Genomic DNA, 23,819 nt, shown 5'->3' with positions numbered 1-23,819 from the left:
GGAGTGGGAAGGAACATTTGAACAAATCCGAACTTTATTTAAAAACCAACCACAAGCAACCAAGAAAATAACATTACAGGAGTTTGCGCTATAGCCTTGCAACCAATCGCTGTATAAACACTTTTTTTAATGATTTTTAAGCACAGGGGGAAAAAAATGAACATTTGAAAAAAGTGAAAAGTAACATCGCAACAATTCACGCTATGAACCGAAAAATGAACATTTGAAAAATCCGTAATACAAAAACTAATCATAAACCACCAAGAAAACTAACCTTGCATGAGTCGAGTTCTGGCATGAAGTGAGGAGGAACTGGGTGGAGAGAAGGTTACAGTTTTGAGGGAGAGTCTGGCTCAGCGATGGAGGGATGTTTTCCTTCAGGTGTTTTCTCCCGTGTGATTTCTTGAGTTTCTGGTGTTTATAGCTGTTTAGCTGGTGGGAGCGAAAGCCTCATGCAGCCATTCCAAAACCAAGTCCTTGTGACCCAAACCTTCGTGTTTGCCCTCCACATCACTGGCAGTATGGCTTTGTTTACATTGTGCTGCTTGAAAGCACGAGGGTTCTCAAATTGGTAAATGAGTAAACTGGTAAACAGTTTTTCCACCCCTTCCAACACTTGAGATCTCTGCCTGGTTAACGCTGTAACTCCTTTTGCAACATCAGCTGCTTTAATACTGTAGATTCTTTCTGCTTTAGAATAGTCAAAATCTTAGGTTTTGACTTCTTGTACTCGGTGGCAAGATCAGTAACATGAATGCCACGCTCAATACTTTTCAATAATTTCTTTCTTTACTTCGATTTCAATTTTCTGCAAAACTTTCTTCTCACCACTCTTCACTTGCTTAGAAGTTATGGCTAACTGCAAAAGCACACGAAATACTGTAGAGCACAAAGAGATCACAGATAAAGCACGCACGTCTGACTGAGAACAATGAACAGGGAGCAACTCAACATGTGCTTAAATACAGTAATCGGTGTGTACGAACCGGAAGGGAAATGAAATAGAGCACAAAGAGTTCACAGTGAAAATATCCACGCATGTGCATGCACGCACGTCTGACCGTGAACAGTGCAACACGTGCGGAAATCATCAGCGTGCACAAACCGAAAAGGAAACTGGCTTGTTCGTATACCGAGTGTGTGGTCGTGAACCGAGGCAAAAGTTTGGAGAACTTTTTTGTTGTAAACCGAGTTGTATGTGTACCGAGACGTTGGTGAACCGAGGTTCCACTGTAAATGTCTCTGCAATCATTTCGAATTAAACCATAAACAGGAATTGTTATTCTTTTTTTCCGATCCTGCTTGTTCCATTGCAATGTCACAGTGTGGTAGAGTGTACCCTCACAGCAGTGGGTACGAGGGCTGAAACAAGTCCTGAACAGGACTTCATTTCATCATATGGCTCTCTTTCACCGGATGAGTTGTTGGAGGAATTGGATTACTGGGAGAAAATTAACACCTTAATAGAGGAGAACGTGTAAACTCCTTACAGAAAATCGCTTGAGTGGGAGTCCAAGCCAGGATTTTGGAGGTGTGATTTTGGACTGTGATCTGCCACCAGATTACCTCTTTATATAAGATGATGACAAAAGGGAACAACAAAAAGATAGTCAATGAATGAGGCATATTCTTATGCAAAGATAAATCTGCTAGAAGACCAGTGAAACCAGAGAAAACAGATGTTACAAAATAGTTTTTTACGAAGTAATGAAAAAGATTTCTAGAAAGCAAAGATCAGTTAATTTTCTCCAATGCAAAATAATTTCAAGGCTGCTTATAAAGTACAATCAAAATAATTAGAACTGGTTGAAATACATATTGTATAACTTGAAACAGTGAGTAAGGTTAATATGAACCTTGTCTTACATGACATAATATTGTCATACCCAAATAATGGGAATTTATGTTTTTTGGGGTCAACCCAAACTTCTGGTATTAATAATAATAATAATAACTTTATTTATGTAGTACCTTATCATACATTTACATGCAACTCAAGGAGTTTTCCACAGATTAATCAACGGGGAATAAATATAAACCATAGTTTATATTTGGATTTGGATATTATTATTAATTAGCATTATGATAATTTCTAATAGATGTAAGTATACTAAATTGAAAATCAATCTTGGTATTTTTAAACAAAATTTTAATTCTAAAGTGCAAAAAAACCTTCACTCTTATTAGAGACAGGTTCATGTTGTTTTCTAATTGAAAGCCTTTTTTAATAAGATGGCAAGAGAACAACTAAATCTAATTTAAATATATATATTGTGACAGTAGGGGCAGTAGTGCACCCTTGAACCCTCAGGTACAACTCCAGACACCAGGTAAAAGTCCAGAACCTTTTTATTTTGTTCGTCCGTGCACCAAGCACCCTCCACACTACTCATACAATAAACCAATAAATAAACTCTCCTCCTCGCCCAGACACTTAGCCACCCTTCCTCCCAGCTCAGCTCACTGTCTGGACTGAGGCACCATCCTTTTATAGCCCCTGACCCGGAGGTATTCCTGTCCCGACAGTCCATAGTTCCTTACTCCTTCCGGGTCAGGGCAATCAGTCCTTTTCTTTAACCCGGGAGCACGTTGTTCGTTCCTGTCACGTGACCATGACGTACTCCCGGGTCATAGGGCATAAAAGAGCCCATAAGCCCCCCCACAGCGACTCCTGGTGGCCCCCAAGGTATCCAGCAGGGTTGTGTAAAAATACTACAAGGTCCATAATGCCCTGCTGGACCTCGGGGCATGATCCTGCTGTCGGGAGAGCTCCTCCTGGCGGCCTGGGGGTGCGGACCGGCATGGAAAGCCGGCAGTCCTCCACTATAATATATATCTATACTAATAAAAGGCAAAGCCCTCACTCACTCACTCACTCACTCACTCATCACTAATTCTCCAACTTCCCGTGTGGGTGGAAGGCTGAAATTTGGCAGGTTCATTCCTTACAGCTTCCTTACAAAAGTTGGGCAGGTTTCATTCAAATTCTACGTAATGGTCATAACTGGAAGCTGTTTTTCTCCATTTACTGTAATGGAGATGAGCTTGAACGCCGTGGGGGCAGAGTTTCATGTGACATCATCACGCCTCACACGTAATCACGCAGTACATAGAAAACCAGGAAGACCTCCAAAAAGCGCTGAAGAAAACATGCATTATATAATTGAGAAGCCAGCGAAACAATAAGAAGCGAGTGACATATACAACCATATTCATGAGTTCTGCTACTGAAACAAAGCACGATGTAAACCTACACTTTAAATTAAGTTCATAGACAGGCTGCGCTGGCGTTTGTAATTTAGTGCCTGCCCATATAAGGCCGTCCGTCAGCGGCAATCCAATAGCAAACTCCACTAAATATTCACGGGTGAAGGACTGTGCTTATGCAGAGGAAGATGAGATGGTCAGGGTGGTGTTTGGCACAAACTCAGCGAAACTGCGAGAGAAAGTTTTAAGTGCCAGGACTAAGGTAACATTAAATACAGCCATGGACATAGCACGAGATGGCACCAGCACAGCTGGGAACTTCGATGCATGTACACCGAGCGGCTCACGTGAACTGGCGAGTGCACAGATAAAAGCAACAGTTCCAAAGAGCTGAACAAAACCGAATTACACAATTGAAAAGGCAGCAAAAATATGAAGCGTCTGATACATACAAGCATATTCATAAATCCAGCTACTGCGGAAACAAAGCACACGGTGGAAAAAGTCAATGTCCCGCTAAAGGAAGACAGTGTAAAAAAAAACCCGTGCATGCAGTGTGTCAGGTCTCGGATAAAGAAGAAGACGAGCTGTTTATTGATGCAGTAAGAAACGAATCGATGAATGAAACCTGTCATCTTTACAGCGATTGACAAACACGGAATGTAACTTGAACACAACACATCCTACAAATACAAACCTGATTGAAAGAAATAATGATAATCAAATCCTTGATGACAGCAACACTCAGTAACACTCACAAAACAAATACTGTATATTGACAGTCATGTTACGTTATTTTTAAAATGTTCCCTTTTCTTTTTCTAGCTTTTTAACACACTACTTCTCCGCTGCGATACGCGGGTATATATATATGTATATATATATCCCGATCTACATACTCGAATAATGGATACTTTATTCGCCATCAATGATTGTTTTGGTAAAGCCATACTCAGTGTATTCATTAGATGAACGGTAAAAAAGTAAGAGCGAGGGGAGGATGACTTATTGAGGCATGCAGGCTGTAGTGCGCGTCAACTCTATCTGAATTGCGCGATCACATTTGAAAAATATATCTTTTCAAGTTCTATTTAGTCCATATGTGTCAAACTCAAGGGCGCGGGCCACATCCGCCCGGTGTAATTATATCCGCCCGAGATCATTTTATATACTGTATTATTGTTATTAATGGCCGGGTATATGAAGCGCTGGTAACACAATAAACTACAGATCCCATAATGCAGCGCTTCAGCTGCCTTGCGAACACTTACGCGTTAATCAAGTCTAGCTTATGATGCTGCAAGTTATTGCGAAGCTAGCTCACACGATGCTGAAGAGAAAAGTTGATTCTGAAAATAGAGCCTTTAAAACCGATGGGAGGCTGAGTATATGTTTACTGAACCCGTGTGTCTCATTTGTGGAGCTAATGTGGCTGTAATTACAGAATTTAATCTAAGACGGCACTATGAGACAAAACATCAGGGAGTTCTGTGTTGTGGAGATTCTCAGGATGGATTGCAGGTGCTCATCAGTGAGGCTGAAAGACCTGAATGCAATGCAGAAGATACAGAAAGCAGAAGAATTAAATAAGAATCTGACACTTCAGCGGACGTTTTACCGTGCACAATCACAAAGTGATTTCAAGTGAAGTTGCTTTTATGGGAGACACAAATGCACCAGTGCAACTTTCCCTGTTGCCAAGTAATGTTAAACCAAGTCGTCACTACGGTGTTCCCAAATCGCACTTTGCTGATAAACTGAGCGCACTGAGTTTGCACGCGCTTTGGTGACTTTGAAGAACAAAAAGTCCGTCTACATGCGGCTCGAACCTTGTGCATGTTTGGTAGCACATATCTGTGTGAGAAGCTCTTCTCAGTGATAAAGAATAACAAAACAGCACACAGGAGTCGCCTCACTGATGAGCACCTGCAATCCATCCTGAGAATCTCCACAACACAGAACCTCACACCAAACATAAACGAACCTGTTGCCAAAAAATGCTCTAAAATGACATATGAGCAAAGACAACTTAATGATTTGATTTGTTATTGCTGAAAGGAACACATTTTATTTATATTTCCAGGTTTTGTTATGCAGCATGTTCATATTTGAATTTGTATAATTTTGAAAGGATATATTTTTATGGAGAGCAAAATCTTTTGGGATATTTAAAATCTAAGGTTATTTTTTATATAAATTTACATAAGAGTAAAGAAATTTGAATGTTTGTTCTTTTAAGTTATTTAAGGTTTGAGTTGATTTATTCACGAATAATATTCCTGTCTGTTTTACCATTCCTACCAAAGATATTTCTGTCGACTAAATAAAAATTCCTTCTATTTAAAATTTAAATAGAACTTGAACAAATCGATAGTTCATAATATCCACGCAGACTTGCACGTAAGAGCGGGAGTTATCCGTTTTAACAAGCAGCGTATTGCACTGATCTGAAATAGCTGTGTGTGTATATATGTAGATATGTATGTATATGTATATATATGTTTATATATGTGTGTGTGTATATATATATATATATGTGTGTGTATATATGTGTGTGTGTATGTATGTATGTGTGTATGTATATGTATGTGTATATGTGTATGTGTATATATGTGTATATGTATAGATATGTATATATATATGTTTATGTGTGTGTGTGTAATATATATATATATATTTATATATATATATATATGACAGCAACACTCATCACTCACAACAGTGACAAAACAATTACATTGACAATCATGTTACGTTATTTTCAAAATGTTTCCTTTTCTTTTTCATTGCTTCTTCAACACACTACTTCTCCGCTGCGAAGCGGGGGTATTTTGCTAGTATATATATCTATACTAATAAAAGGCAAAGCCCTCACTCACTCACTGACTCACTCACTGACTCACTCACTGACTCATCACTAATTCTCCAACTTCCCGTGTAGGTAGAAGGCTGAAATTTGGCAGGCTTATTCCTTACAGCTTACTTACAAAAGTTGGGCAGGTTTCATTTCGAAATTCTACGCATAAGGGTCATAACTGGAAGCTATTTTTCCCCATATAATGTAATGGAGTCTTGAGTTGGAGATGGCGGGGGGAGTTTAGTGTGACATCATCACGCCTCCTACGTAAGTACGTAGAGCACAAGGAAGAACTCCAAACAGCGATCAGCACAAAACGCCATTTCACAATTGAGAAGGCAGAAAAACATTATGAAGCAAATGATGCATACAAGCATATTCATAAGTACAGCTACTGCGGAAACAAAGCACGGCGTGAACCGTAAGTTTATATTAAATTAAGTTCATAGACTACCACTAGCGTTTGTAATTTAGTGCCTGCCCATATAAGGCCGTCCATCAGCGGCAATCCAATACAAACACTGCCGGTAAATATTCACGTGTGAAGGACTGTGCTTATGCAGAGGAAGATGAGATGGTCAGGGTGGTGTTTGGCACAAACTCATTGAAACTGCGAGAGAAACTTTTAAGTGCGGGTCTTAGCTGACATTACGAGATGGCACCAGTACAGCTGGGAACCTTCGATGCAAGAACACCAAGCGGCTCACGTGAACTGGCGCAATGCACAGACAAAAGCAACAGTTCCAAAGAGTGCTGAACAAAACCGAATTACACAATTGAGAAGGCAGCAAAAAAATATGAAGCGTCTGATACATACAATCATATTCATAAGTGCAGCTACTGCGGAAACAAAGCACACGGTGGAAAAAGTGAATGTCCTGCTAAAGGAAGACAGTGTAAAAAAAACCCGTGCATGCAGTTTGTCACATCACAGATAAAAGGAAGACAAGCTGTTTATTGATGCAGTAAGGAACTAATCGATGAATGAAACCTCTTATCTTTACAACGATTGACAAACACGGAATGTAACTTGAACACATCCTACAAATACGAGCCTGATTGAAAGAAATAATGATAATCAAATCCTTGATGACAGCAACATTCAATAACACTCACAAAACAATTACTGTATATTGACAATCATGTTACGTTATTTTTAAAATGTTCCCTTTTCTTTTTCATAACTTCTACTTCTCCACTGCGATACGGGTATATATATAAATGTATATATATACCCGATCTACAATACATACTTTAGCATAGACAAGCCACACGCTGTGGCTAATTGTAGAGTCTTAAGCCTCTAACGCCGACATTCGAGGTTGATTCCCGAGAGGGTGTACTGACTATGTGTGCGCTACCGATTCATTTTACCTTCGCATCTCCTTGGTTTGGGACGTATGAAAAATATTAGGTTAAGCAGAATCATGTTACGTTATTTTTAAAATTTTCCCTTTCTTAGCACAAGCACAGCTGAGAAGCTTGATGCATGTACTCCATAACGCGTTAAAAATAACGCATTTAATCACACTTTCAATTCCAAGCAAGCGGGAACTTTTGTCAATGCATGATTTCCTGGTACATCCATTACACTGATGCACACATCACAGCTACAAAAATGTTAGAGTCGGAATAAAGCGCGTTCCTACGACTGATCATTTCGACTTCCCAAGTGAAGCCTTGATAAAAGCATGGTTTTGTGCACACTGAAAAGCAAGCAAAATTAGATGCATTACAGAAAGCGGACTTTGTGGCTCTTACTGGGGATCATTGGACTTCCGTGACCGTTAGTAATTCTAAATACATCTAATTACAAAATGTTCAATGATCACACTGTTTTAGCCTAATGTACAAAATAATTTTGGCTAATGTTACTCAGAGTTTAAAGAGTAAGCTGGTCAAATTACCTTTTATGTTTCTGACTTATTTTTTTAAGAAGAAAAACTGCACTTTATGGTGAAATTTTGGTTATTATTATTTAAAGACAATACTATTCTGAAAATGTACTTAAAGTACTTAAACTACCACTTTATTTTTAAGTCTGCCCAATTTTAACCAGGGATGATATTTTTGTTTCTGTTTTGAATTCAAATGCAGTTTAAAGGTGCTTTTTTTTTTCAGAAATTAAAACAGCTTCAGTTTACAATATTCATGTCCATGTCTATTATTTGATTCTGTAAGCCCACTAAAACCGTTTTAAATAAAAAAAAACATTTGTGATTTGGGGCAAATTTACGTGTGCGATTACATACGATTAATCAAGATTAATTCTTACACAGCCTCTAATTAATTGGATTAATTTTTTTAATCGAGTCCCACCCCTAATATATATATATATGTAGATATATGTAGATTTGTATATATATGTGTATATACAGTATATATGTAGATATGTATATGTTGTATATACAGTATGTATATATATGTATGTGTGTATATGTGTATATATATATAACTGTATATATATATGTGTATAGATGTATATATATATATATATTTATATATATGTTTATATGTATATATATGTTTATATATGTGTCTGTGTGTGTGTATATATATATATATATATATATATATATATATGCCAGCAACACTCATATCAATGACAAAACAATTACATTAACAATCATCTTACGTTATTTTTAAAATGTTTGCTTTTCTTTTTCATAACTTCTTTAACACACTACTTCTCTGCTGCGAAGCGCGGGTATTCTGCTAGTATACTAATAAAAAGCAAAGCCCTCACTGACTGACTCATCACTAATTCTCCAACTTCCCGTGTAGGTAGAAGGCTTAAATTTGGCAGGCTCATTTCTTGCAGGTTACTTACAGAAGTTAAGCAGGTTTCATTTCGAAATGCTACGCGTAACGGTCGTAATTGAATCCTACTTGCGTACATATATAGGTCCATAGCCTGCAGCTCGGTCGCCGTGTGAGGCGGCATTGCGTCTCCCATCACCACGCCTCCCACGTAGTTGGCTGCCTGCCTATATTGCGTCCCCGATCCCCACGCCTCCCATGTAATTGACTGCCTGCCCATATAAGGCCGTCCGTCTCTCTGGTCTCTTCATTCCCTTCATTGCTTCGCCACGGTATTCACATCTCCCTGCTGATAACTGCAGCCTTTTTATTTAATCCACGGCTTCTCTGCTGTTTTATTGTTTGTTTATTACGATTGAAAGGTATCGATGAAGGTGGTTGTATGCTTACAATGCTTGGTACATTTTCTGATACAGCTAGACGGAAACAACTTTGTGACACTGCAGAAAAATCCACAAGTTAATAGACATGCTGTCGCTAAATACTCACAAGCAAATCCACAAGTTCATAGAAACGCTGCCGTTAAATATTTGCAGGCAAATCCACAAGTTAATACCGGGAATGCCTGTTAAACATCTTAGATTCACGAGTAGCGATTTGGGTAGTGAGATGTCTATCGAGGTGATTACCATTGATCAAAGAACTGTCACTTACCGAGTGGTTTCCATGCCCGGAGATGCCGCCTGTCTTTTACATTCTCTGTGTTACATATTGCACGGCCATATCAGGCTCAATCTTGATATCTGGAGGAACATTGTGTCTTGTGTATTGATTGACTGGGACAGGTTCAAGGTGTGGACTGATGACGGTACAGGAGATAATTATATTACACAGGGGCACTATAAGAGTCAAATGCTTAAGCCCTTCACCTATGCTACTGCATGTGAGTTGATGGCTGCCGCTGAATTGTTCGGTTGTCGCTTTCAAATGTACCGAAATGGCCAAATATTTTACACCTTTGGAGAACCGCCAATGGCTCTTAAACATCATAGATTGACAGGTGATGATTTGAGTAGTGGAAACTTTGATGTTTATGAATGTTTCAACTCTCAAAAGCTGGATGCAAAGTTATCGATGAAGCCGGTTGTATGCTTGCAACGCTTCACAGATGCCGAATGTCACTTCAACACAAGTCCTGCAAATACTAACGTAATTGAAACAAACTATGAAAGTCAAACCGATTATGACAGCAGCAATCCAAGCTGTGAGAAAACAGTAAAAAGGAGGTGTGTCAGACGTCGTGGTACATTTTCTGATGCAGCTAGACAAAACAACTTTGTGACGCTGCCGGCAAATACTCGCAGAAAAATCCACAAGTTAATATAGAAATGCTGTCGCTAAATACTCGCAGGCAAATCCAGAAGTTCATAGAGACGGTGTCGCTAAATACTCGCAGAAAAATCCACAAGTTAATAGACATGCTGTCGCTAAATACTCGCAGGCAAATCCACAACTTAATAGAGACACTGCCGCTAAATACTCGCAGGCAAATCCACATCTTAATACCAGGAATGCCTGTTAAACATCTTAGATTCACTAGTACCGATTTGGGTAGTGAACACGTCAATGAATGAAACCTGTTATCTTTACAACGTTTTACAAACACGGAATGTAACTTGAATATAACATGTCCTCCAAATACGAACCTGATTAAAAGAAATAATGATAATGAAATCCTTGATGACAGCAACACTCATAACAGTGACAAAACAATTACATTGACAATGTTTTTTAAAATGTTTCCTTTTCTTTTTCATAACTTATTTAAAACACTACTTCTCCGCTGCGAAGTGCGGATATTTTGCTAGGATATATATATATGCTAGACATAGCTCTATGAACCACTCGCTAAAACCACTTTTTTAATGAGTTTTAAATGAACATCTGAAAAATTCGTAATTTAATAAACAACCAAGAAAAGTAACATTACAACAATGCACGCATGCGCCTGTGTGTGTGTGTGTGTGTGTGTGTGTGTCTCTCTCTCGCGTGTCTGTGTGTGTCTCACGAGCCTGTGTGTGTGTGTGTGTGTGTCTCTTGCGCATGCACCTGTGTGTCTCTCTCTCTCTCTCTTGTGCGGCCCCGCGCATGCGCACTTCACCGGAAGACACACACACACGGACACCTGGACATACAGGGGTTTTATTAAAGAGAATATATATATATATATATACATATATATATATATAAATAAATATACAGTATATATCTACATTTGACTTTGGCCTCTTTACATGGCATCAAATTAAGAAGAAATTGTTTGATGTTATTACATTTAGTAGAAAGATACAAAAATAGTCCAGAGATTTTTCGGTTGATTATGGACATAGAGTAGTAATTCTTCATTCCTGAATGTGATTGGCTAACCAGCTGACATGGAGGAGAGGAAAACAAAAAAACTCCCAAGATTTTGGCATTAGGAGAAAAATAAACCTCTGGAGGGCCACAGTCAGAAGACAAAAGTGAGCAATCAAATAGTTAAGTCTGGTGGTAATCAGTTTCTGTATATAGAAGCCAGAATGACATAGGCCAGCAGGTCACCCACCCTTTACTAGATACAGTGGATACTGTCGTAAATATAGGTTTCCAAAGTTTCATTGTTTCCTCTAGAGCATTTTGAGCAGGTGTGGGTGGCACATACTGCCACCACACAGGATGGGAGACAAAAAACAAAGAAAGTCATGGATTAATGCCAGGTACTTATTTATACATCAAAGAGCTAAATGTATCATCAGACCTCTATGTTATGTTTTAATTCCTGGAAAGCCAGATTAAAAAATGGGTTTTTAGAGGTTTGTTAAAATGTTCCACAAATTTAGCCTGGTGTATTTCTGTTGGTAAATTAGTCCATATGTTACGTAGATAAGAACAGAAAGCTGCCTCAACAGTTGTCTTATTCTTAGAACTTGAAATAATGAGCAAACCAGTATTTGCAGATGTAAGATTCCTTTTCTGTACATAAGAAAACAGGCATTCTAAAATGCCTCTCTTGCAACTTTTCTTTATCAGCACATGTAGATTAACAAAAGACGCTGGCGGAGAGGTGAGAACAGTTTTAAGAAGCGATTTAAGGTGGGACGGATATAGAAGTTTTTTCGTAGGCTCTGATAATTCTAGTGTTAAAAAGAATTCTTAATTATAACTACGCCAGAGATTTTTTCAAGTGTTTTTTGTACAAAGTACATAGTAACTCAGATAAGCTGATTTGTGTTTTCTATAAAATAATTACCCATTTGCTAAGAATGAAATGCTGTACAATGTAAATAGTGCCTCATGTTGTACTGCTTGGTTTTTCTTGTGAATACACTTATTGCCAAGTAGATATGTAGCCAAATGAGCATATTCACAAATGGGAAGAGAAAATGTGCAAATTTTTTCCCCAATTAAACAGTTCAAATCTACTTTCTCTCTTGTTTTCATCCATGTGCTAGGATTGTCAGTCTTTCAACTTATTTGTTTTTAATAAAGCACCCACCCTCCTGGGCACAATCCTGGTAGTGGTCACTCTGGCAGTACCTGAGATACATAATAAACTCATGAGATATACAGTATACTGAAATTAATATTTTATGCAGAGAAATTTTGAAATGAATATATTTTATTCAGACTAATTCTGTGCTTTAAAGAACATACTGATGAGTGATTTTATTTAATTAACGTGCAAAGACTTTAACATAACTTTTTAAAGTCTGTTTTATTGTAATACACAATTATTAAAAAAAAACTTTCTTTGTTTCAGTTTTTTCAGATACATGGCCCACTGTTATAAATCAAGACAGAGGCACTGCTGACTCACTGTGCTGTGAGCGCTGTAAGGGGAGTGGCCCTTTACAAGAATTTAGTGGTAATGGAAGGTTTTGCAGTGAAAAGTGCTTCCATGAAACTCTGAAGGTGTAAGTATTTGATGAAGTAGATCTAACAATGCAGTATATCTTTAGTAGTGGACACACAGTTAAACAAAGAAGTTGCAATTAGGAGAGAACTGAAGAGGTCAGGGACAAGAAAGAGCCATGACCTTTGAAATGGGAAGAAAATGACCCTGGCAAACATGGAGCAGGTAATGCCAGTGTGAAAATGAGGGCATTGTCAGGATTGTTAATAGCAGTAATGCTTCCTGAATTAATTTCTCCATGGCATAAAGGTTATTGAATGGAGAAGTATTTATTAAATGTTTTTTGGTCAGTTGATGACAACAGTTTGTTTGTGAAAGATATCGGACAGGCCATGGAAACAATGAGCAATGTATGGCCATTTTGGTGAAAGCTATAAGGGTGTGAAGATACTGGAGGCTGGGAGAGGGTGTTTTCAAGAGCAGGCACATCACTTCCAATACACATTCCACAAAAAACTCCATATATATATATATATATATTTTTTTTTTCTCACACAATCAAGTGATATTGACAATTAAACACTGCTTAAATGTAAATATAAATGCACTTATAGGTTTTAAGTATTTAGACCATTAATTGCACTACAGCATTTGCTCTTAAAAAAGCATTTCCCATATTTATACAGGTGTGTTTTTTTCCAGTGTATCAGCTAGGCGTTTGTAATTCTTGAAGTATAAATATGGTTTACCATTTTAATTATGTAGTACTTGTTTCTTTCCAAAACTTACATTGAAAGATCACAGCACAAATATTTTAAATAAAGGCATAAATGTATCAAATGTTCATAAGTTGTTTATCAAGAAGACACAAGACTAACATGCTTTATTGGTTTTATGAGTAAAAGACACATTTTGCTGTTAAGCTAGCAAGCATGTTGTTTAATAAGCAGTAATTTGAAAATCATTTTTATTCTTTTTCCATTTGAAAATGTAAAATGCTGCTCTTAAAACAAGTTCACTGTCTAAACTCAAGCGGTGTCTGTTTTAATTTAAAGTATGGAGTAAAAAGGCCTAGATTAATTAAAGTAGTTTTTCTAGCTGTTTGTCTAATTGCACAGGATGACTTTGTCGATTCCTACTTCTTAGTTTATTACTCCACTTTCTTTAACCTGAAGGCTGAAAAAAGTTTTTTGTGATCGGGTAAATTACCTATCACCTGTGAGTATTTTTTTAGTGAAAATCGGCCGGTTTAGACCAGCAGCTGATCGATTGGAGCATCCTGACTGTTAATCTCTGTTTACATCATTTGTCTCAACTTTGGCATTCTTGGCATCATTCTGAGTGTGAGAACACAACAAAAATTCTCAGAATCAGAGTGTGCACAGCATAAAAAATTACCAAATCCAAAAGGACTGCATAAAATGTTATCCTGTTGGATGTATCTCATAATTATTATTGACTATTTGGTTAATAAAGTGCAATTGTCTACATATATTTTTGAAAGTAGAAGCCCAGGCTGTTTAAGTGTCTCGCTTAGGGTCATACAAAAGAGTCAGAGAGAACTAGCAGCTTCATGGTTTTAAGTCCACTGTCGTAGTTACTACACAATCATGAAATGCAAAAAACAGATTTGAAATCAGGATTGCTCATCTTTGAGATAGCACTGCATGCAGGTGATGATTTGAACACAGATCTCTGGTACTTTAAGGTGAAAGTGTTAATCATTATTTCTTCTTGCCACTATACCTCTTTAATACTCACCACAGAAACTGTGGAGCACAAGTATCCTTTTTTATGTAGAACCTATTAGCAGTGAATGCTATACATAGTACAGAGCTAAAATACATGTGTATGTGTTTCTGTTTAGTTGTTGCTGAGTTAGATTTGGTATTTGACTCTACCTAGGCATGATCCAGAAATAAGGTTTAAATTGGCAACCTTTAGGGTGACACTACGACAAATAAACCATTAGGTCACAGTAAATGTCATGGAGAATATCTTGTTCACTTTCACAAACATCATAACAATTGAATAGCTTATTTATGGGGTGTCCTTGTCCTTTTGCCAGACGTGGATGCCTTATATATACTTGCATCCTCCAACGATCGCGTTCTACATTCATAGTCTCCCTTTTAATGTACTTTTGACATTGTTATACAGTGCGCCGTGTCTCCTAAGTAACAACATCTAGAAGCGGGACAAGTTACTGTATGGCATGCTGCGAGTAGAGGTGGAGCAGTGATTGAGAAAGATATAAGCCCTGACAACTGCACCATACATCAGGAGCTAGTCTTGCTCAATAAAAACAAGTCGTCCAATAGTTTCTCCCCATCTAAGAAAAGGCTACTGCACAACAGTGGATTTCTAAACTTGCTAGTGTGCAGAATGTCTTGTAATTGGAGGATCTGAGGAATCTGGATTCAAAGTAGATATGAAGGAAGTAAAAAGCTTAAGCATATGCACATAAATTACCACAATGGAATTTAAGATGAATGAGAATGGTGCCCAGCTTAACACTATAATTACCAGAGCCAACGAAAAAATTCGTAATTCCGGCCCACCTTAAATCCCTTCGCACCTCTCCATCTGCCTCTTTTGTCATCTAAATGTGTAGATAAGCCCAAGCAGCAAGCAGCCTTATACCATCCCCATCATCTCAGAACGTCCAAGAAGTTCTCCCAGTTCCTGCCTTGATTATTTTGGAGTGAGCGACTCACAATTGTAAGGGGAAATAACTTGATGTGCGTTTTTTGTCTAATCAATCTATGTAAACAAATCATTAAAACAGAAACGTTTTCCATGTTTTAGTAATAAATGACCAAATATACACACAAACTATATACTGTAATATGAAAAGGCTGATGGCCAAATCTATACTAATAAAAGGCAAAGCCCTCACTCACTCTCTCACCACTAATTCTCCAACTTCCCGTGTAGGTAGAAGGCTGAAATTTGGCAGGCTCATTCCTTACAGCTTACTTACAAAAGTTGGGCAGGTTTCATTTCGAAATTCTACGAGTAATGGTCATAACTGGAACCTATTTTTCTCCATATACTGTAATGGACTTCAGCTCGATGGCCGTGTGACATCATCACGCCGCCCACGTAATCATGTGAAATGACTGTGAATGCAGTACGTAGAAAACAAGGAAGAGCTCCAAAGAGCGCTGAACAGAAAACGCCATTTTACAATTGAGAAGGCAGCAAACGATTATGAAGCGAGTGATGCATACAAGCATATTTATAAGTGTAGCTACTGTGGAAACAAAGCACGGTGTGAACCGTAAGTTTAAATTAAGTTTATAGGCACACTCCCGCTGCCGTTTGTCATGCCTATGACGAATATGGTATTCGCGAGATACAAGTTTAAAGAAAAGACACGAGGTATAAACGATACTTTGGATACTTTGGAGTGCCGGGTCTTAGATAACATTAAATAAAGCCGTTGACATCACGAGATCGCACGAGCATTGCTGAGAAGCTTTGATGCATGTACTCTGAGCGGCTCACGTCAACTGACTTTGCAGGACTGGAAAAGGTTAAATTAAGTTCATACACACGCTACCGCTAAATATTCGCAGGCAATTTCCACAACTTAATACCAGGAATGCCTGTTGAACATCTTACATTCACCAGTACCGATTTGGGTAGTGAACACTTCGATGAATGAAACCTGTTATCTTTACAGCTGTTGACAAACACGAAATATAACTTGAACACAACACATCCTCCAAATACGAACCTGATTGAAAGAAATAATTATAATCAAATCCTTGATGACAGCAACACTCATAACGGTCACAAAACTATTACATTGGCAATCATGTTACGTTATTTTTAAAATGTTTCCTTTTCTTAGCACAAGCACAGCTGAGAAGCTTCGATGCATGTACTCCATAACGCGTTAAAAAACGCATTTAATCACTCTTTGCATTCCAAGCAAAGGGGAACATTTGTCAATGCATGATTTCCTGGTACATTGATTACATTGATGCACACATCAGAGCTACAAAATCTAGCTGTAAGAGTCGGAAGAAAGCGCGTTGCTAGGACTGATCGGAGGCAAATTTCATTTCAAAAGACTACCCGACGGAAGCCTTGATAAAAGCGTGGTTTTGTGCAAACTGTGCAAAAATGAGTTTGCATACCACCGAGGCACTTCAACCTTACGGTACCATCTAAATGCAAAACATGTTACAGCGATCACAGAAACTGTGTATGCCGTTAGCACTAGCAATACGAGTTCGAGTACAAACAAAAGGTGTCGGCAGCCTAAACCTCATGAAATGACTGGCTTCAGGACCAAAATTAGTAAGTCAACATTGGTCGAACTTACAAATTCTCTCACAAAATGGATTGCTTTGGACTGTAGACCACTAACAGTGGTGGAAGATAGAGGGCTAGAAAATGTGCTACAGTTAGCGTCAGGAGATCCAACTTTCCAACTGACGTGCCGAAAGACTATTTTAAGTAAAATTCAACAGCTTTATGACACTGAAAAGCAAGCACAATTAGATGCATTACAGAAAGCGGACTTTGTGGCTCTTACTGGGGATCATTGGACTTCCGTGACCTTTAGTAATTCTAATTACATCTAATTAAAAAATGTTCAATGATCACACTGTTTTTGTCTAATATACAAAATAATTTTGGCTAAGGTTACTCAGAGTTTAAAGGTGAAGCTGGTCAAATGACCTTTTATGTTTCTGCCTTATTTTTTTAAGAAGAAAAACTGCACTTTATGTTGAAAATTTTGTTATTATTTAAAGACAATACCATTCTGAAAATGTACTTAAAGTACTTAAAACACTACTTTATTTTTAAGTCTGCCCAATTTTAGCCAGGGATGATATTTTTGTTTCTGTTTTGAATTGAAATGCAGTTTAAATGCATTTTTTTCAAAAATTAAAAGAGCTTGAGTTTGCAATATTCATGTACATGTCTATTATTTGATTCTGTCGCCCACTAAAACCCTTTTAAATTAAAAAAGAAAAAACATTTGGGATTTGGGGCAAATTTTCATGTGCAATTACATACGATTAATCAAGATTAATTAATTACACAGCCTCTAATTAATTAGATATATTTTTTTAATCGAGTCCCACCCCTTTTATATATATATATATGTAGATATGTATATATATATGTGTATATATATATATGTAGATATGTATATGCATATATATGTATATATATATGTATGTGTGTGTGTGTATATATATATATGTATATATAGGTGTATATGTATATATATGTATATCCACCCGACTCTAGCTTCGAATCAAGGGAGGCGGCCCCTTTTATAACAGCCCCGGATGAGCTCCAGGTGTTCCGAACAGCTCTCCGGGTGTCCTCCCAAATCTTCCCCCCAGCACTTCCGGGTGTGGCAACAGGTCCCCAAGGCATTGGGGTGCCTCCTGGCGGTGACCACGGGCCCCTACAGGGTGGGGCTTCCATGCCTTCAACCCGTGAACCCCAAAGCAACCAGGAGGGCGGCCCCCACGTAATCCAGAGTGGGCGCAGACCCACATCCTGTCCCTCATGGCGTCCCGGCTGTGTCATGGCCCCTGGCATCCCTGACAGTATATATATATGTCCATATATATGTATATGTGTATATATATATATGTATATGTGTATATATATATGTATATATTTGTATATGTGTATATATATGTATATGTGTAACATATATGTCGCGGCGGATCTGGTCTTACCGTCTCCGCGGTGGCTAGTCTTGCCTTGGTGTCTTCCAATTCGTGCTTTGTTGCGGCCTACTCCAGTTGAAGGGACTTAATTTGCGCCTCCATACCTTGCAGCACACTTTTTTACGACTTGTATAGTATAATTCGGAAAACATTGTGGCCCTGATGCAACATTATTCATATTGTTCGTATTCATTTGCCTACCTTCTTGCGCTTCTAATCAGTGATCGAGGTTTTTTTTGGTTTTTTTCGATCTTGCCAGTTTCCACATTTTGGTGCACAGTACTGTTTCTTTTGTATTCCAGGACATGCAGAGGAAAGAATAGTAGAGAGGTCTGTTCGCACTACAGTGATCCTTCGCTATATCGCGCTTCGACTTTCGCGGCTTCACTCCATCACGGATTTTAAATGTAAGCATATCTAAATATATATCTTGGATTTTTCGTTGGTTTGCGGATTTCAGCGGACAATGGGTCTTTTAATTTATAGTACGTGCTTCCTCAGTTGGTTTGCCCAGTTGATTTTGTACAAGGGACGCTATTGGCGGATGGCTGAGAAGCTACCCAATCAGAGCACGTATTACGTATTAAATGAAACTCCTCAATGATATACAATATGCTTCCCGCACGGTGCTTCGCATACTTAAAAGCTCTAACAGCACCTATTGAGTTTTGATTGTTTGCTTTTCTCTGTGTCTCTCACTCTCTCTGACATTCTCTGCTCCTGACGGAGGGGGTGTGAGCAGAGGGGCTGTTTGCACAGAGGCTGTTTGCCTAGAGGATAGGGATGCGCCTCTAAAAAATGCTGAAAGATTACCTTCACATTGCTCCCTTTCTTGCGGCACGCTTTATTGCGGTGCTTCGCATACTTAAAAGCCCAACAGTGTCTCTGTCTCTCTCTGACATTCTCTGCTCCTGACGCACACTCCTTTGAAGAGAAAGATATGTTTGCATTCTTTTAGTTGTGAGAAAGAACTGTCATCTCTGTCTTGTTATGAAGCACAGTTTAAACTTTTGACTAAAGGGTGTTATTTCATGTCTAGAGGGTTCTAATAATGTTAGAAAACGTATTTAGAAGGTCGTAAACAGGTTTTCTATGCTCTAACTGCGAAAATATTCGATTTATAAATAAAGAATCCTACTTCACGGAAATTCATTTATCGCGGTAGAGTCTGGAACGGATTAACCGGATAAATGAGGATTTACAGTATATGCAATCATCAGATTTAAATGTTAACAGTTCACACACACGAAAGACCGTCCTTTCTACATTTACAACATGTGTACCTGTTGCAATGTACACACTTCTCTCTGTACTGTGGTTACTGTTACACTGAAGGGGCGCCTGACACTGACTGAGGTTGCTTTCCTGGGGAAGTGGCGGTCTTGGAACAGAAGCTTGTCAATATTGCATCCTCTTTTGCTTTATCCATCGCCTTTACTTGTAAGAAGCGATGGCGAAGCTCCTCTGCAAGTTTAGCAAAGAACACTCTTCTTTTCTCAGTGCTTACTGTGCATGCCTTGTACAGTACATGCGCACGGATAGCCGCCAAGTCAAGCATCTTATATCACACAGCAAGTGGCCACCTGCGTGCTCCTGCTGCACTGAATAAGCTCACGCCTTCTGGTACACAATGTCAATGCAGCACCGGGGAAAAAAGAAAAAGACAAATATATGTGACATTTTGAAGAAATCATTTTATGACCTGAATAGTATCAATCAGAAAACAGCGTCGCACTAATGCAATATTATTTGAAAACGAACAGCGTCAGATCGGGTGTGAATGTATGGCTTTTCTAAAAGTTAGCTTTTTTTTCAGTTTTATTATCTCAATCTCATTCACGCTGACCCTTGCCCCTTCTGATCTGACTCTAAGTAACAGCGCCAGTATAAATTCACACCCGATATGACGCTGTTCGTTTTCAAATAATATTGCATTAGTGTGACACTGTTTTTTCGTTGGCTCTAGTAATTCTAGTGTTAATGATGTGAAATTTAGGCTCAACATCCAACATTGAGCAACTAGAATAGATAGCAATTGCCAACAGATAATAATATTACTGCAGTAGAAACTGAAATTATCTGTTGGAACAAGTAACTGATGCACAGGATTGGGATGGCTTATGATTTGAGAATTACAGTATAGGTTTACCGGGGAAGTTAAGTCTTGTAATCTCAGTAAATCTATTTCAGAATTCTTGTAAAAATTTAAGACATGTCATTAAGGAAAGCTTACAGATTGAATGAGCTTACTGTTTACCTGATAAATGCTTTCCTAGATTTTTCATTATAAAATATGAAAAGCTTCCACACAATAAAGTACTGTGCAGCACTAAAGAGTATAGAGAGATTCTATATGGGAACAATCTGAGTTGTATTTTTCTCTAATTTCCCTAGTGATAGTTATTAAAGAGTGACTATGTATATCAAATATTAGTTATGGTCTAATTTCTTTAGCTAAATTAAAAGTAGTAGTTTGAGGTTCCATATACACATGCAAAAAAATTGTAAAAGCATACAAGGCTTTGAAATTGCATCAACCAAATTATATATGAATATGACTGGTAAGAAAGAAAGAAAATCCTTATTAAATAAATACTTGAATAGATGCTTATACAGGACTCATTTTAATATAGAATGGTTGGAAAAGAAATTAAAAAGAAAAGTTAAAATACATTTAGCAGCCACGCCTTTAAAGCACCTATTGTGATAGTTGTGACTGTCAGTCTGCATGAAATAACTCATCCCCCTGTGGACCAATTTTGATGAAATGTGACATGTTCTTGAAGGAAATTTATCAAGACAGTTACATTTTTAATTGAGATATCCTGATATCCTTATAAACAGTTTTAAAATTTCAAAATCACCCAATTTCCAAATTAGTCAATCTTAAAACAGCAAAACATTTGGTGCGACTTCTATTCTGAACTATTATTCTATAAGTTTACTGTTTAAATTTTACCTTGACAGTGTTTACACCAACTTGTATATTTTGTAAATTTTCCTCTTTTTCACCTGTGATAGCTACTACTGATGACAACAGCAATCAGCCAATACAAGTTAGTGCTACACTATGAGACTAGGAAGTCACCCTTGCTGGCTAATTGTGCATTCGCAGGCTGGCAACCCTCTGTTGGCAAGTTCAGCATGGCACACACAGGAATCTAGGCATACATCTCCCTCCTCCCCATGCTTTAAGTCATAACAGGTAAATTAAATGGTCTTACTAACCATAGAAGTATTAAATGCAAGTTAGAAAAAAGGGTTATCTAGATATGAATGAAGTACCCTGTAATAAGCCATTTTGTACAGAGAAAATAAACATTTAGTTAGTACAATTAAACTTACACAAAACCAAGCCCACAGCTTCAATATCTGCAGATTACAACAAAATACTATTTCATTGTTATTATAATTTACTAGGGTGGCTCAAGTGTGACAGAGACAGAAATGATTTCAGGCTATGTGTATATAACTAAAGAATATTATAATGTTACAGTTATAACAGTCTTCCATCTATTAAGTAATAATAATAGTAATTAATTTTATTTATAGGGCTCTATACATTAGCAGCAAATCTCAAAGTGCTACATTAAAAGTTTAAAACAAAGGCAAAGCAAGATAAAAACAGAGATAAAACAACAATAATTTTAGCATTTTTGTTAATATGCTTTCCTAAATAGAAAAGTCTTTAGCTGTTTATTAAAACAGCCCACAGTCTGCTGTGTTCTTAGTCTCTCTGGTAGGCCATTCCAGAGCCGTGGAGCAGCGGCTGCAAAGGCTCGGTCACCCATTGTATGAAGTTTGGTCACAGGGGGGCGAAGGCGGTGGGTATTTGCAAAACGGAGGTTTCTTGCAGTGGATTGTAGTATTAGGAGTTCCTTCAGGTACTGTGGAGCATTTCCATGGATACACTGGTGAGTGAGCAGACAGAGTTTGTATTCGATACGGTGGTGGATAGGGAGCCAATGAAGTGACTGGTGAAATGTGTTCATATTTCCGCACCCTCATCAGGATTCTTGCAGCACTATTTTGAATTTGTTGGAGCTTTTGAAGGCTTTTGCTGAGGAGCACATTACAATAGTCCAGCCTGGATGAAACAAAGGCATGAACCAGTTTTTGAGCATCACAGAGGGAAAGGTAGGGACAGAGTTTGGCTATGTTTCAGAGATGAAGGAATGCAATTTTTACAAAGGTGATGGACATGTGCCTCAAATGACAGATGGGAGTCTGACTTGACACCCAGATTTGTAACAGGGGAGAGGGTAATAGTATGGTCAGAACAGGAAATATAATTTACAGAGGAACGAAGTTGATGGGGAGTTTCAATTAAAAGAGATTCAGTTTTAGTGCTGTTCATCTTGAGGAAGTTCTTAGACATCCAGGCCTCAGTCTTATCCAAGCAAGAGGAAAGAGTTGATGAAGGTGCAAGAGAATTTGAATCCAGTCTCACACAGAGCTGCGTATCATCGGCATAACAGTTGAATGAAACTCCATGCTTGCGGATGATGTGGTCCAGGGGTAGCATATTGATATTAAAAAGGGTCGGCCCAAGGACTGATCCTTGTGGGACCCCACAGGTGACAGTGTGGGTACGAGATTTAGTGTCCCCCAGGGCCACATACTCAGCCCTATCAGTAAGATAGGACTTGAACCACTCCAAAGTAATGCCAGAAAGTCCAATCATATAGTGAAGACGATGAAGAAGAATATTATGATCTACCGTATCAAATGCAGCTGTGAGGTCCAGGAGGATAAGGAGTAATGGAGAGCCCTGGTCAGCAGCCATCAGGAGGTCATTGGTGACTCTGACCAGGGCTGTCTATGTACTGTGAGAAGTTCGGAAACTAGATTGAAATTTTTGAAACAGATTGAATTTTTTGAGGTGATCCTGAAGCTGGACCAAAACAGCCTTTTCCAAAACCTTAGACAAAAATGGAAGGTTGGAGATCGGATGATAGTTAGCTAACATTTCAGGATCCAAAGAGGATTTTTTTAAATGAGGTCTAATAATTTCGGTTTTCAATGCCAGTGGGACTAAGCCGCTCTGGAGAGAGTGATTAATGATATCAGCAATGAGAGTGCTTAAGTCTGATACATTAGCTTTTACCAGAGGAGTAGGAAAAGGGTCCAATGAACACGTTGAAGCTTCTTTACCTGTAGTACAGCGCAACTGGGAGAGGCAGCCCATTGGCTTTGATGTGGAAACATCCAGCGATGGAGGGCTGGAGACGGACAAAGAGGAGCGGATGATGTCTACCTTAGAGGTGAAATATTCAATAAAATTATTGCACTGCTCCTCTGTGGAATTATTACAGGCGTAGATATGAGGATTGAGTAAATGATTTATTACGGAAAAATGTTGTTTGGAATTTCCAGGTCTGTTGTTGATTAAATT

At 38.3% G+C, this 23,819-nt stretch overlaps 1 protein-coding gene across 2 annotated transcripts in view; it reads left to right on the top strand.

Annotated features, from left to right (window-relative positions):
* The window catches only part of l3mbtl3 (L3MBTL histone methyl-lysine binding protein 3), a 174,807-nt gene that overhangs the window by 36,291 nt on the left and 114,697 nt on the right, over nucleotides 1-23,819 (top strand). For both annotated transcript variants that reach the window (XM_039747467.1, XM_039747468.1), the window contains exon 4: nucleotides 12,624-12,777. In XM_039747467.1, coding sequence (XP_039603401.1) covers nucleotides 12,624-12,777 — 154 coding nt within the window. The remainder of the gene's footprint in view (nucleotides 1-12,623; nucleotides 12,778-23,819) is intronic.

This window comes from Polypterus senegalus, chromosome 3 (assembly GCF_016835505.1).
Source record: "Polypterus senegalus isolate Bchr_013 chromosome 3, ASM1683550v1, whole genome shotgun sequence".
NCBI lineage: Eukaryota > Metazoa > Chordata > Cladistia > Polypteriformes > Polypteridae > Polypterus > Polypterus senegalus.
This window is presented reverse-complemented; position numbering and strand designations above follow the sequence as displayed.